The 13735-nt window shown below is 57.5% G+C and overlaps 1 protein-coding gene across 2 annotated transcripts; it reads left to right on the top strand.

Moving 5' to 3' along the window:
- LRRC32 (leucine rich repeat containing 32) lies at positions 1-13409 on the top strand. Of its 2 annotated transcripts, none has more exons than XM_046017420.1 (3): positions 1-442; positions 5162-5252; positions 9403-13409. In XM_046017420.1, exons 2-3 carry the CDS (start codon positions 5166-5168, stop codon positions 11305-11307), a joined length of 1992 nt encoding a protein of 663 aa, XP_045873376.1. In that variant the 5' UTR covers positions 1-442; positions 5162-5165; the 3' UTR covers positions 11308-13409. The 2 variants fall into 2 exon arrangements, with proteins under 2 accessions (XP_045873376.1, XP_045873377.1); XM_046017421.1 differs by lacking the exon at positions 1-442 and adding an exon at positions 505-925.
- Positions 13410-13735: the final 326 nt, after the last annotated feature.

The following is a 13735-nucleotide window of genomic DNA, read 5'->3' as shown; positions in this document are numbered from 1 at the left end:
CCGCGGGGCCACGAGCTGCACGTGCGGCGGTCCGGGCGGCCTCGCCCGCCCAGTGCTTCCTTAGCGAACCCCCGCTCCCCGGCCCTTTCATCCCGCCCCCTGCCACCCCGCCCCTTCCCAGTCGGGGTTCCAGCGGAAAGATGCTTCACTCCCTCGCGCGTTCCGGAGAAACAGAGTCACGCGGGGGCGCGCCGGCCGGGCGCTAGGACCCCGCAGCTTGGCCGAGGGGGGGCGTGGTGGGGCGGGTCGGCGGGAGAGGTATTTAAATTGGAGCCCGAGCCGCCCCCTCGCGGGTCGGGTTCCCGTGGGGCAGTGGAGCAGCCGTGGGCCTCCGCGGGCCGTGACCCCGGGGTCTGGCGCGGGGTGGGGCTGTGGGGGGGTCAGGTTTGCGCAAGATGTGCCGGGGCTGCGCGGGAGAGGAGCGGCGGCCGCGCTGAGCCAGGTAGGAGCCGCCCCGCGGGTGAGGCTGCCAGCCCCTCGGGGAACAGGCTGTCCCGTGCCCCTGGAGAGCGCGGGGTGCGACTGGTCCATCCCGATGTCCCCCGCTCTGCACCCCAGTCGCACCCTTCCGCCACCGCCCCCACTCCACGCGCGGAGCCAAGACTGACCGTCCTTTGGCCCCGAGGCTCTTGTCTTCAGCTGATCTTTCCCGCGAAGGGAGAGGCCGGCGTTCTTATTTGACAGATGGGGAAAAAGCGGCCGAAAGGCCCGCACGCTTTAGCCGGGGAACTCACAGCTAGTCAAGGGCAGAGCAGGATTTGAATCCAAGTCTCCTACCGCCCTCGGACTCAAACGGATCCGCGCTTCCTATCCCACCGCACCCAAAACGCACCAAATAGCTTGCCCATCTCTGGTAGGGATTGGCGGGGAGGGGGGGCACCCACGTCTCCCTGAAGGGTTCTGAAGCTGGCCTTCTTCGTGAGTGGTAAGATGTGAGGGACCCCCACCCCCACCCGAGCTGCCTGAAATTCCGCCATCACAGCTACATTCCTTTGGGTTAAGGTCTAATTCCCCCGTGGGATGCACATGTCTCCAGAATGGGGCAGGCCCGTAGTGATTCACTGCTTGGTATGAACATCCACAGCAACTCTCCCAGGACCCTACTCTGCTGGAGATTGGGGCTGGGAGGAGGGAGAGGAGCACCCCAGACCCCTGCCCTGCGAGCTTGTCTGTGTGTGATAGGGTGTAGGTGGGCATCGCTGGAGGTGATTAGAGGGCGAGATCCTGGCCTGGTGTAGTGGAAACATTTGCTTTGGAGGCAGACAGACCAGATTCTGAATCCATCTGCTATTTACTGCCTGTGTGATTTTGTGTTAAATCACCTCTCTGAGCCTTGTAATGCCCTCTGGGGAAAGTAAGAGTAGTTCTACAGAGAGCAGGTAGCTCAGCATTTGGGTTATGTGGACCTGGGTTAACCCCACCCTCCCCAAATGCTTGTGAACTATGGGCTAAGTCACTTTCTGAGCCTCAGTTTTCTCATCTGTAAAATGGAAATTATGGTAACCACCTTATTGGGTTGTGACTTCAATGAGATTATACAGATCAAGTGCTTAGAACAATGTTTAATGCCCTGAAATAGTAGGGATAGGCTTATTATAATAATATAATAGGCATTGCCCTCCCTCAATCTATTTCTCTCTCTTTCTCTCTCTCTCTCTCTCACACACACACACACACTGTGTGTGTCTGGCATTTGTCCTCCCAGTCAGAGTCCTAAAATGTCTCTTGCTTTCTCTTGCCTAGGCTACTAGTCTGTAGGCCTGGGGCCTACCTCCTCAGCCTGGGCCGTTCGGTCCTCCGAGTCATTGCCCCAGCTGGGAAAGACAGTGTGCCTAGGACACCTTCACAGTCATCCTCAGCTCGATCATCACAGTGGTTGGGGGAAGCCAGTGGCAGAACAGCCACCAGGTGACTTGCTGTACAAATGGGACACTGAGGCACCAAAAGGTTAAGGGACTTGCCCAGGGAGCACGGAAGTGATGGTGTCTGAATGTAAGCCTGGGTCTATGTGACCACAGTCCTCCCTCTTGAGAGTGAGTGGCCCTCACGTGCTACACAGCGAGTCGGGGGCACAACCAAAGGGGGCCTGCTCACGAGGTGCCAGAGACTTCTGCTGGATGCACAGGTGCCACCTTGGGGGTAGAGTGAAATCTGGCAGGTGGAGGAAGAAGGGGGATAGTGAGGGCTCCTTTGAGTGGCCCTGACTTCAGGTTCAGAACCAATCCAGGTCCTTCCTTGTCCTGACCTCACAGCCCCCTCAAGTAGGGCTTCTATCCCTTGCTTTGCCATTTGTTCAATAGATGTTTGGTGAGCACCATTTAATAGACCCCTGTTCTCATAGAATCAGAAATAAATTAATAGGAGGGGTGCTTGGGTGGCTCAGTTGGTCAAGTCTCTGCCTGCAGCTCAGGTCATGATCCAGGGCTCCCAGGATCAAATCCCATATTGGGGGGGGGGGGCTGCTCAGTGGGGAGTCTGCCTGTTCTTCTCCCTCTGCCCGTTCCCCTGCTCTCTCTCTCTCTCTCTTTCAAATAAATAAATAAATAAATAAAATCTTAAAAAGAAAGAAAGAAAGTTAGAAAGATAGAAAGAAAGCAAGCTATCAGCAGGAAATGATCAATGCAAGGAAACCAAATGTGTGGGAATCTGGGGAATAGCATTCCAGGCCCTGAGGCAGGAATGCACTTGCTGTGTTTGAGGAATGGTGAGAAAAAAACGAGAATTTGGTAAGGGCAGGGCACATGGTAGATGTGATCAGACAGGAGAGTGGGTAAAGCCGGGATTTCAGGGGAGGTTCTCAAGCAGTGAGATTCATGCTCTGATATATGATTTAAAGACAGCACTCTGGCTCTGTGTGTGGGACCACCTGCAGGGGGTCAGGGTGGAAGCGGGGTGCTGCTGCTTTCAGGGCCAAGGGTCGGGGTCGTGCCTCAGTGTGGCATGGCGATGAAGGAGGGAGGTAGCAGACCCAGGGTCTGTTTTTCAGGCAGAACAGACAGAACTTGCCGAAGGGGGGAAGGAGTATGGCAGGGAGATGAAGGGAGAGTCAAGAAGGTCTCCCCCTGCTGCCCCCTGCCCCCTCCCCCCACCTTGTGTCAGTCTCAGTGCCTCCCTGGCACTGGGTGGGAGGGGAGTAGGGATCAGAGGAAGGAACGGAGTGCTCAGTGCTGTGTTCACTGGAAGCTCAAGGTCTGTGGGAAGCTGGAGGATGAGTTCTCCATCATCAGACTTGGGGAATCAGAGAAGGCCTCCTGGAGGAAGGGGTATCTAAGCGGAGACCCAGAGGATGAGGAGGCATTCAGCACAAGGCAGGGGAGGAAGTGAAGGTTTGGGGCAATGAAGAGGTGCTCACAGAACTGAAGGAAGTGGGAGGCTGCCAGAAGCCAGAGCGGGAGAGGCAACAGTGAACCGGCGATGAAGCTGGGGGGAGAGCTGGCCGGCCGACACACTCCCCAAGGGCCTCAAAGGTCCCACTGAGAGGTTTCCATTCAATTCTGAGTACACTAGCTTTCAAATGGGTGGTGATGTTCTGCTTTTTAAACAGCAGAACCAAATTTCCTGTGAACGCAGGTGAGAGGAGAGCAGCTGTGGGGGGCAGGGGACCCATGGCCTCCAGCTGAAGCCAGGGAATAAGGTTGAAAAAACACCACTGTGGCTCAAGCATGTTTGGGCAAAAAAGGGCCTCTGACTAACCATCTTAATTTAAAATTCATCGCAAGGACACTAGTGGATTCCGACAATCAAAGACTCAGTCCTTCAGAGTCACAACTCATTTTCACTTACTGAGCACCTGCGGGTGACCTTCTAGAGTAGAGGTTGAGGGCACAGGTTGCGTGGGCCTGCCACTAGTGAGCTGTATGACCTTGGTGTGTTACTTAATCTGAGCCTCAGTTTCCCCACCTGCAAAATGGGGGTGATAGTCATAGACCCCAGTCCTTGAATTACTGTGAGGATTAAGTGAGTTAATGATTAAAGTATCAAGAAGATTGTCTGGTGCATATTAAGGGCTCTGTGAGGGCATTTTCATGCAATGCAGCTCATTTGATCTTTACCAAAACTTAGCAAAGTTGACATTAACCTCAGAAGGGGAAACTGAGGCTCAGAGAGGTGAAGTGACTTGTACGAGGTCCCATAGAAAGTACGTGGAGGGAGAGAGAGTTATGGGAGACTGAGTCCAGTGCTCTTGGAGGGTTTTGTGTGTCCTTCCTCGTGAACACTCAGTATGCATTCTGATCCCTTCTGTGCATTTATTTGTGACCCTAGTTCCCAGCACAGAGCCAGACTTGAGGAGGCATTCAGTAAGGTGTGAAAGAGAGAAAGAGAGAAAAAAGGAAGAAAGAGAAAGAAACGACTTGATGTGGCCTCGTAGCCCTTAGCCCAGGTCCTCAGTAAGTGAGCCCCTAGCAGCACTGGGCTTTGACTCTGCTCAGGGCCTCTGTGGTCCCCCTCAACGCCACCTCAGCTGGGCTATACAGAGAGAGGACACCAGCAGGCCCGCCCCAGTGGCCCCTGCTCTGGTGGTAACTTCAGTGAAAGTAAAGGGCCTGGAACCTGCTCCTGGGGAAGTCCGCACCAACAGTGCTGGGGGCAGGGCAGGCCTCCTGGCGGGGCTTCCTGTCAGGGCTCCAGGCCCAGCCTTCAAACAATGGCAGGGACTCCAGAATCAGAAAATCAAAAGAAAAAGGGCAAAATAAAGGTCCAGGGGTGGGGGATTGAGGAATTCCGCTTGGGGCCTATGAAACTAGGATGGGGGACCTGCTTAGGGTCTAGGTAAAAATACAGCCAGAGGCCTAGCTCTCCTCCTTACCCCACCCCAGCTCTGAGCTTGGCCCCCAGAGTAGCCCATAAAGTCCCTCTGTCTCCTGCTCACAGCCTCCATGCAGTTTTCCATCATGGAGGGTCTTTTGAAACCCAGATCTGACCAAGTCACCCACTGCCTCAAAACTCTTGCTGCCTGGGGTGACAGCCCCAGCCCCTTGGCCTGGCACGAGAGGGCCCTTGCGGTGGGCGGCAGGCCCCAGCACCCACGTCTTTGGTGCAGCTCTGGCTGTGACCTGGGGTTCCCTAAAGTCAGCCCCGACAGGACAGGAGCGATGGGGGCTGGCAGTGGAAAGGAGCCAGGGGTCTTACAGTGTTTCCCTTTCCTCCCCACCCTCTGCAGAGCCATGAGCCACCAGATCCTGCTGCTCCTGGCCGTGCTGACCCGGGGCCTGGCCGCCTCCCAACAGCGAGACAAGATGCCCTGTGAGATGGTAAGAAGCCCTGCCCAGGCAGGGTAAACCCTTGAGGGGTCCTCCTGCCCCAGCCCCAAGAGCCAGAAGGCAGAAGAGTTAGAAGAGGAAAGGGAAGGCATTTAAACCTTGCATTTCATGAGTACCTACTAGGATGTTTAAAGACCTGAGGTACTCTTCATCCCGTTATGTAAGTACCATTGTTACCGTTTTATAGAGTTGGAAACTGCAGTTTAGAGAGGTAAAATGACTCGCCCAAGGTCATTCGACTAGGACCAGTGGGGCCGAGATTGGACTCTATTCCCTCCAGCTGCCCCTGCAGGGCAGTGGACCCTCAGCGTGATGCAGAAAATGTGTAGGGAACTTGGGGTGGGTGAGCTGGGTCCCTTCTGGGCCCAGTCCCCTTTGCTAATAGGTCCTTGACTTGTGCCCCTCTGCTGCTTCTCTGATGGGATTCCTCTCACTCATGGCTGCCTCCTCCAGGGAGCCCTCTTTCCCCAGCCCCTCCCAGGCTGATCTGGTTCTGGGTGCCCTTTTCTGGACTCTTAGACTGAGCACATGGGCGAGTTGGTGAATGGGTCCAAGCCTGTTTCACTTGCCAGACCAAGAACTTCTTCAGGGCAGGGACAAGGTTGGATTCACTTTTGTTCCTTTTTCTTGCCCTTGGCCAGGGAGACTAGCCCTGAAGTCACTGGGATACAGGGAAGAGGGACCACCGAGGTCCTCTTACAAGGCTGGGCAGTCACTGAGGTCAAGGCGGGAGTCAGGCTGGGGAAACGACAGGCCCTCCAGCAGCCCCACTTGGAGCCGGCTAGGACTAGACACTCCTGACACAGGCAGGCCAGCTACCTCTGGGAGTGTTGGCAGGCAGGAGCCCTCAGCCCTGCCCTGGGGTTGGCCAGGTGCTGCTTTTGCCACCTCCCTTCTTGCTCCTCAGAGCCCTTCTGAGATTCCCAGATCCGAGAATAACCGGCAGAGGAGGACTCAGACATCCCCAGAAGAGATGTGACCCGCCAGGCTCATGCAGACATTAAGTACCAGAGCTAGGGCTCAAACCCAGCTCTCCCGAGCTTATGCTGGCCTCTGCTGGCTACTTTTTTATACCCTGTTTCCCTTCTATGCAAAGATGGCCAAATGGAGTTGGGTGGCAAGTCCTCTTCCTTCCTTTAAAAAAAAAAAAAAAGGGGGCAGTGGCATCCTGGCATCCCAGAGGGAATGGGTCGCAGGTCGTCAAGGGGAGCTCTGAACTTGGCTATGTCTGTCATGCTGGAGACTCAGAGCTCAAGGAGTGGGGGGCGTCTTTAGAAACAGAGATCTGAGAGCAGCCCTGGGCTTTAAGCTTCCTTCTGGATCGGCAGCCTGGTGCCACCCTGCTGACCGGCGGCCACCCCTGGGCACCGTAGGCACCATGGTAGAAAGCTGGGAGTGGCCAGCTTTGTGTCCTGGCTTGGCTCTCAGGTGCTGGTGTCCCGGGAGCCTTTGATATCCAGGGGTGAAATGGGGTGTGGGGTCATGTGGATGCCAGTACAGTGCCCACCACACAGCAGAGGCTCAGTGAATGCTGGCTGGTACTACTTACCTTGCTGAAAGAGTCAGCCTGGGTCCCTGGCTGGCACCAGTAGAAAAAGGAACTTGTGCTGAGCCTCTAAGCTCACCCCAGGGCTCAGCAGGGTGACAAATGCACGCCAGGATTAAATGAGGAGGGTCTGTGCGCGCAGCCGTGGAGCCTGCCATGGAGCTCGTTCTCTGTGACAGTGGCAGTCGCGCTGTTCCTTTTGCCGTTTCTTCCTTTAGTCAGGATGGTCCAGGGAGCAGAGGAGAGGGTTGAGGAGGCCGTGCCCAGTGGCCTGAGCTGGCGGAGGGGTTGTGAGGAAGGAAATGGCAAGAGCCAGGCAGGGCCGGCAAGGTGGCTGGGCTAGGCTTGTGGAAAAAGGAACAAAAGTGCTCGGCGGCAGCGGTATCCATGCTGGAAAAGCTGCTTGGCTGGAGGTGGTAGGACCAACTCACGGGACTGCTAGAGCAGGAAGGGTCACACCTGGGCCTGATGAGGGCGGTTCTGCACACCCCCCCCCCCCCCCCCCCCCGCTCCAACACACACACACTCCCCTTGGAGCTCTGGAGAGGAAGCTGAGAGCTGGGCCAGGCAGGGAGCACCCTCAGGCTGGTGTTCCTGCCCCAGGGGGCTCTACCACTCACTGTGACCTTGCACAGGTCACTGCCATCTTCAGGTTCTGTCTGCCCATTGGGGAAGTAGGGGAGCTGGAGTCTTTTTACTCCAATGGTCTTTAACTCCAGTTAGAAGACATGGATCATCTGTTTTCTTTCCTTCCCGAAAGGTGATTGATTCAATCCCTCAGTCTTTACTAAGCCGGCGATGTCCATGACTCATTCATTAAAAAAAATGCATGGAGCACCTTTTGTGGGTCAGGTCCAAGGCATCCACACCAATCAAACCAATCCCTGTTAGCTCTGAGCTCCCCACCTGGCAGATCCCACACTGACTGTCAAAATCAGGGGCCAAATTATGAGAAAGGGAGCACTGGGTCAGTGAGAGCCCAGAGGAGGTCCCACCTGCCTAGCTCAGCACACCAAACACCAAGTTTCCCTGCAGACCTGGACAGGGAGGGGCGGGGATGACCAGCACAGGGAACAGCAGGGAGGAGGCCCAGAGGTAGGGGTGCGAGGGCACAAAGGGCAGCAGTCAGGTGTGCTCACTGTGTATGGGCTGGGTTTGAGTGGGTTGGGAGAAGAGAGGACAGGTCAGCAAGAGCTAAGGACAGCCTTGAACCCTGCTGAGTGTCCTGGATTTTGCCCAGGAGGGATGGAAGCAAAGAGTAGCCCGTAGTAGAGGTTTTCTTTTAGCAGTTGCCAGACGTTAGGCAGGTGGAGGGGTCAGAAGGGGTCAATGGGTACAGAGACCCCAGGACCGGAGTGGGCCTGAGCTGGGTGATTGTGGAAGTCAGACCCTTTCTTGGGAAAGGCTGGATTCCTGGGTTCTTCAAAAAGGAGAGAGGGAGACTATATTTGCATAGAAAAAAACAGATCAGGCTCCAGAAGGCACATGTGCTAGAAGGACAAAGTTGGCCTTTGGTTGTGAAGAGATATGGGTTCAAACCCCAGCTCTGCTCCTCCTCAACTGGGTGACCCTGGAGCCCCCCAATCCAATCTGAGCTTGGGTTTCTGAACAGAGGGGTGATCATATTTCATGGGCTTGCTCTTGTGAGGCTCCAGTGTGACCATGGGCCTGAACGTGCTAAATAAATGTAAAACACAGAGTGCATGCTGGGGGAGGGTGCTACTTTCTGCACAAAAAACCGAGTGGTAATGTGACTCGGTGAGGCTCACACAGCAAAACCATAGTCTTGTCACTGAAGAATGTGTGTGAGACCCTGGCCATCTTTCCCCTGCTCCCCACCCCTGCTCCCATCTCCAGGGGCCAATCTGGACAAGGCCATGGAGGGCCAGACCACTGATGGAGGTGGGGCAGGTGACAGCAGCAGAAAGGAGGGCTCGTCTGGGGGATATGCAGTGAGAAAGGCAGACACTGGGACCTAGAGCTCTGCCTCGTGGAATGAGGGCTGGAATGAGGTCTGAGGGTAGGAGGCCAAAATAAAAACTGGTAAGAGGAGTGTAAATTGCATTTTGGAAACCCTTCTCCCCAGATGGCTTCTGGTGTAACAGCCACTGGGCAAATTTAACTATCTGGGCCCATAAAAGGAACCCAGGTTGTGAACCAGGAGGCCCCGGGTTCCAGCTCGGCGCTGCTGTTCACTGGCTTGGGATCCCTCTGGGATATATATGGCTCAGTTTCCTGTGAAATGGGGTCAAGGCAGTATAGGGTGTTTTGTGAGTTCATTTGTCCTCATATCTGTCTGTCCTTTCTGTGCCTACGTATCCATCAAACTTCCTTAAGCCCCTCTCTGATGCCCAGCCCAGTGCCGAGTGCCAGAGATGGGGACAGGGAGCAAGACAGGGGTTGTCCAGACGTGGGAGGGTTGAGCTGGGACAGGGGGAGAATGCGCATCTTGGGAGCCACAGGAGAAGGCTTGCTAAGCCTGGCTGGAGTTGGGGAGGGGCTTGAGGCATCCTTCCTAGAAGGTGAGCCTGGTTCCACCCCCTGCTGTACCCACTCACACCCACTGCTCTCCCTGCCCTCCCCAACACACCCCAGGTGGACAAGGAGGTATCGTGCCAGGCTCTTGGCCTGCTCCAGGTCCCGTCGACGCTCCCGCGGGACATAGAGGCCCTCGACCTATCTGGAAACCACCTGTGGAGCATCCTGGCCACACCCCTGGGCTTCTATACGGCACTTCGCCAGCTGGACCTGAGCACCAATGAGATCAGCTTCATCCAGACGGGGGTCTTCCAGGCCCTGCCCCACCTGGAGCACCTCAACCTGGCCCATAACCGCTTGGCGGCGGGCACCGTGCTGAGCACCCCTGGCCTAGGTCCCCTGCCTCATGTGACCTCCCTGGACCTGTCCGGGAACAGCCTGTACAGTGGCCTGGTGGAGCAACTGCTGGGGGAGGCGCCTGCCCTGCGTGCCCTCTCGCTGGCGCAGAACAGCCTCACGCGCCTGGGCCGCCGCACCTTCGGGGGCACGCCCGCGCTGGAGCGGCTGGACCTCCACAGCAACGTGCTCTTGGACATCGAGGACGGAGCTTTTGAGGCCCTGCCCCACCTGGCCTACCTGAATCTCTCCAGGAACTCCCTCACCTGCATCTCCGACTTCAGCCTCCAGCAGCTGCGTGTGCTCGACCTGAGCTGCAACAGCATCGAGGCCTTTCAGACAGCCCCGGACCCGCAGGCCGAGTATCAGCTGGCCTGGCTCGACCTGCGGGAGAACAAACTGCTCCTCTTCCCAGACCTGGCCTCGCTCCCCAGACTCCTCTACCTGAACGTGTCCAACAACCTCATCCGGCTCCCGGCGGGGCTGGCCCAGGGCGGCGAGGGCATCCACGCACCTTCTGAGGGGTGGTCGGCCCTGCCCTTCTCCAACCCCAGCCGGAATGCCAGCAGCCATGCCCTCTCCCAGCTCCTGAATCTGGATTTGAGCTACAATGAGATTGAGCTGGTCCCCGAGGGCTTTCTTGAGCCCCTGACCTCCCTTCGCTTCCTGAATCTCAGCCGGAACTGCCTGCGAGCCTTTGTGGGGCTGCGCGCCGGCTTCCTGCCTTGCCTCGTGCACCTGGACGTAAGCCACAACGCGCTGGCGACGCTGGCACTGGGCACCAGAGCCCTGGGGTCCCTGCGGACGCTGCTTCTCCAGGACAACGCCCTGCAGGACCTGCCCCCGTACACTTTCGCCGGCCTGGCCAGTTTGCAGAGGCTGAACCTTCAGGGAAACCGGGTCAGGCCTTGTGGGGGGCCGGCGGGGTCTGGGCCCCTGGGCTGTGTGGCCTTCTCTGGCCTGTCCTCCCTCCGCATCCTGAACCTGGTGGGCAATGGGATGGAACGGCTGCGGGCGGGTGCCTTCCTCCACACGCCACTTACCGAGCTGGACCTGTCGGGGAATCCGGGGCTGGACGTGGTCTCAGGGGCCCTGGCAGGCCTGGAGGCCTCCTTGGAGGTCCTGGCCCTACAAGGCAATGGGCTGGCCGTCCTCCAAGTGGACCTGCCTTTCTTCAGCTGCCTTAAGCGTCTCAACCTGGCTGAGAATCGCCTGAGCCACCTGCCAGCCTGGACACAGGCCGTGTCCTTGGAGGTGCTGGACCTGAGGAACAACAGCTTCAGCCTCCTGCCGGGCAGTGCCATGGGAGGCCTGGAGTCCAGCCTGCGGCGCCTCTACCTGCAGGGCAACCCACTAAGCTGTTGTGGCAATGGCTGGCTGGCTGCCCAGCTGCACCGGGGCCGTGTGGACGTGGACGTGACCCAGGACCTGACCTGCCGCTTCGGCTCCCAGGAGGAGGTGAACCTGAGCCACGTGCGCCCCGAGGACTGTGAGAAGGGGGGACTCAAGAACGTCAACCTCATCATCATCCTCACCTTTGCGCTGGTCTCGGCCATCCTCCTCACCACCCTGGCCACCTGTTGCTGTGTCCGCCGGCAGAAGTTCAACCAACAGTACAAAGCCTAGAGAAGCCAGGGGGCTGCAGAGTGGCGCAGTGGAGAGACCTTCTGGATCAGCTGGGGAGCCAGAGCCCGAGACAGGGGTGGGGACTGACCCAAGGTCACATGGTGAGCCAGGGTCAGGGAATGGTGGTCTCTCCATCCCAGCCCAGGGCTCCTCCCCTCATGTCCCGCAGTCATGGTGGGCGACCCACATCCCAGGCCACACCTGGGGTCCGGCCATGGGGGCCAGAAGTTGGGCACTTTCAGGAGCGACAGAGAATAAGGCTGACCTGTCTGATCAGGAGAACTCTGACAGGCATCTGTTCCATGCCGCCTCCAGCTCCGGGTCCTGGGGACGACGGTGAAGGAGACACACCCCTGCCCTCGAGGGCTCCGAGTCCTGGCGGGGAGCTGGTTGCGAAGCCACGTGGTGACCACACAGGGTGGGAGGCCAGGGCTCCGGGGCGCTGCAGCCCCCCAGCTGGCTGGGGAGTGGAGGGTCTCACCCCTGCCAGGGCCAGAGCGCAGGAGGGGCGTGACCAGGAAGACTCATCTGAAATGCATCCGAGCAGACCATTGGTCACATCTTCCCATAATGACTTTCAGCTTCTCTGGAGCACGAAGAGCTCGTGCCTGGAAGGGAACCGGAGGCCCACGAGTAGGTCTTGGATCTGCCTCTGTGGCTGCAGCAGCTCCCATGAAGCCTGGAGTTCCCGCCCCAGTGCTGGACCATTGCATTTCCGGCTCCCACAGGCTCTTTCCCTGCCCGGCACTCCCAGGGTGCGGATACTCACCCGTCCTGCTCTAGCCCCCCACTTCCCTCCACAGGCACCCTGTTTGTCCCCAGCACCCCCACCCTGGCTGGTGAACCAGGAGTTAGAACCTTAGGTCTCCGGTTCTGTTTTACACCCGGCTTGCTGGAGGCGGGGACGTGTCTGTGTCTTTATGAGGTTGCTCTGAGGTTGCTATTTAACCCATTTTACGAAAACTCCCAAACTCTCCCTTCAGGGTCCCCCAGACAAGAAACGCCAGACCTGAGATTCAGGCTCAGCTCCTCCTGTCTCCCCTGCCTGACCTTTGCCACTGTGGGGGCAGTTGGCTGTGAGGTAGACAGGAAATGGCTCCATGTGGAGGGAGCAGGGCCTGGGAGCATCCTTTGGGGCACATGTCCACCCACTCCTCTCCCTCCTCTCTCCCCGGAAGGCAGACCCAGGCTGCCTCCTCTGCCTCAGTTTCCCTTCTTCCCTCCTTTGCAGGCTGGTGTGTGCTCACCTTTTTCTCTTGCTCTTGTGTTCCCTGTTCATTGAGCAACAGCCTGGAGTTTGAGACCATGGAGGCCAACCTCCCCCATTGCACAGACAGGGAAACTGAGGCTGAGGAAGAGACTGGAACTTAGAGATTCACAAGCCAGTGGCAAAGCCCATGACCAAAGTGGATTCAGAGCTCATTGCAGGTGTGAAGGGGACTTAGGGGCTGGACCTGAGTGATGTCCTTCTTGCTCAGCTAACCTATCACAAGATAATTCTGGCTCCAAACACTTTTGGGTCCTCATCACGCAGGGAATTTTTCCCCCCAGAAGAGTGGGTAGAAACACCCATCTAGGTATAACCCCTTTTTCCTCATGCCCTTGGAATCATGGCCTGTCCAGGAAGCCCGGGGTCAGCCCAAGTCCCTCTGTTGTTGTCTTCACTATCTTACCCATGCTTGGCCCATGGTCTGGCTCATGGTGGTGCTTGGTAAAGTGCGAGACAATGAAAACACCCTTCTCTCTGCCCCATTTTATAGATGAGAAAACTGAGGCCCAGAGAGGGTCAAGGACTCAGGGAGTCAGTGGCAGAGCCGAGGCTAGAAGCTGGAGCTGGTGTCCTGGCCTCAGCCTAGGGCCCTGGTGGCGTGTGGGGCAGCCAGGTGGACCCAGTCCTGGTTGGGATCACAACCACAGGTGCTCACTGCACAGAAACACTCTTCCTCAGGCCTGGAGGGCAAGGTGTGGGCCCCTTCAGGCCTGATCTCTGAAAACACTACACAATGCTGCTCTCACCTCCGGGAGCCAGGCCACAACGCTGGCCTGGGGACCAGCTCTTTGTATAACCCACATGAATGTATTAAAATATAATTTTGGAGAAACAGTGTGACCTGCCAGCCTCCTCCTTGCTGTGGACCATGGGCGTCACTGCACCCACTTGAACTCCCTCTGCTTCCATCATAGTCTTTGAGTCCTCATGGCAAACACCACTGAGGGGAGACTGAGGCTCTGGGTCCTCACCACCCTGGACCTTGGGGCCTCAGCCCTCATTCCCTGGTCACACTTCTGACCCTCACCTTCAACAAGCCCAAACCCCCCTCCCCCAGCCCTTCCTTCTTGCACAGCTCCTGCTCTTACTTCTCTCTCTGCTTAGCCCCTTGCCTCATGGCAGCGGCCGTGCTGTCTGTCCTGCCCATCCTCTGGGGCC

This window comes from Meles meles, chromosome 8, assembly GCF_922984935.1.
Source record: "Meles meles chromosome 8, mMelMel3.1 paternal haplotype, whole genome shotgun sequence".
Taxonomy (NCBI): domain Eukaryota; kingdom Metazoa; phylum Chordata; class Mammalia; order Carnivora; family Mustelidae; genus Meles; species Meles meles.
The sequence above is the reverse complement of the archived record's forward strand: the minus strand, read 5'-3'. Positions and strand labels throughout refer to the sequence as shown.

Excerpts from the sequence above, each read along its gene's own strand:
- LRRC32 (XM_046017420.1), top strand. The coding sequence starts at position 5,166 with ATGAGCCACCAGATCCTGCTGCTCCTGGCCGTGCTGACCCGGGGCCTG. Across the intron at positions 5,253-9,402 it reads ACAAGATGCCCTGTGAGATG|GTGGACAAGGAGGTATCGTG; the intron begins GTAAGAAGCCCT and ends AACACACCCCAG.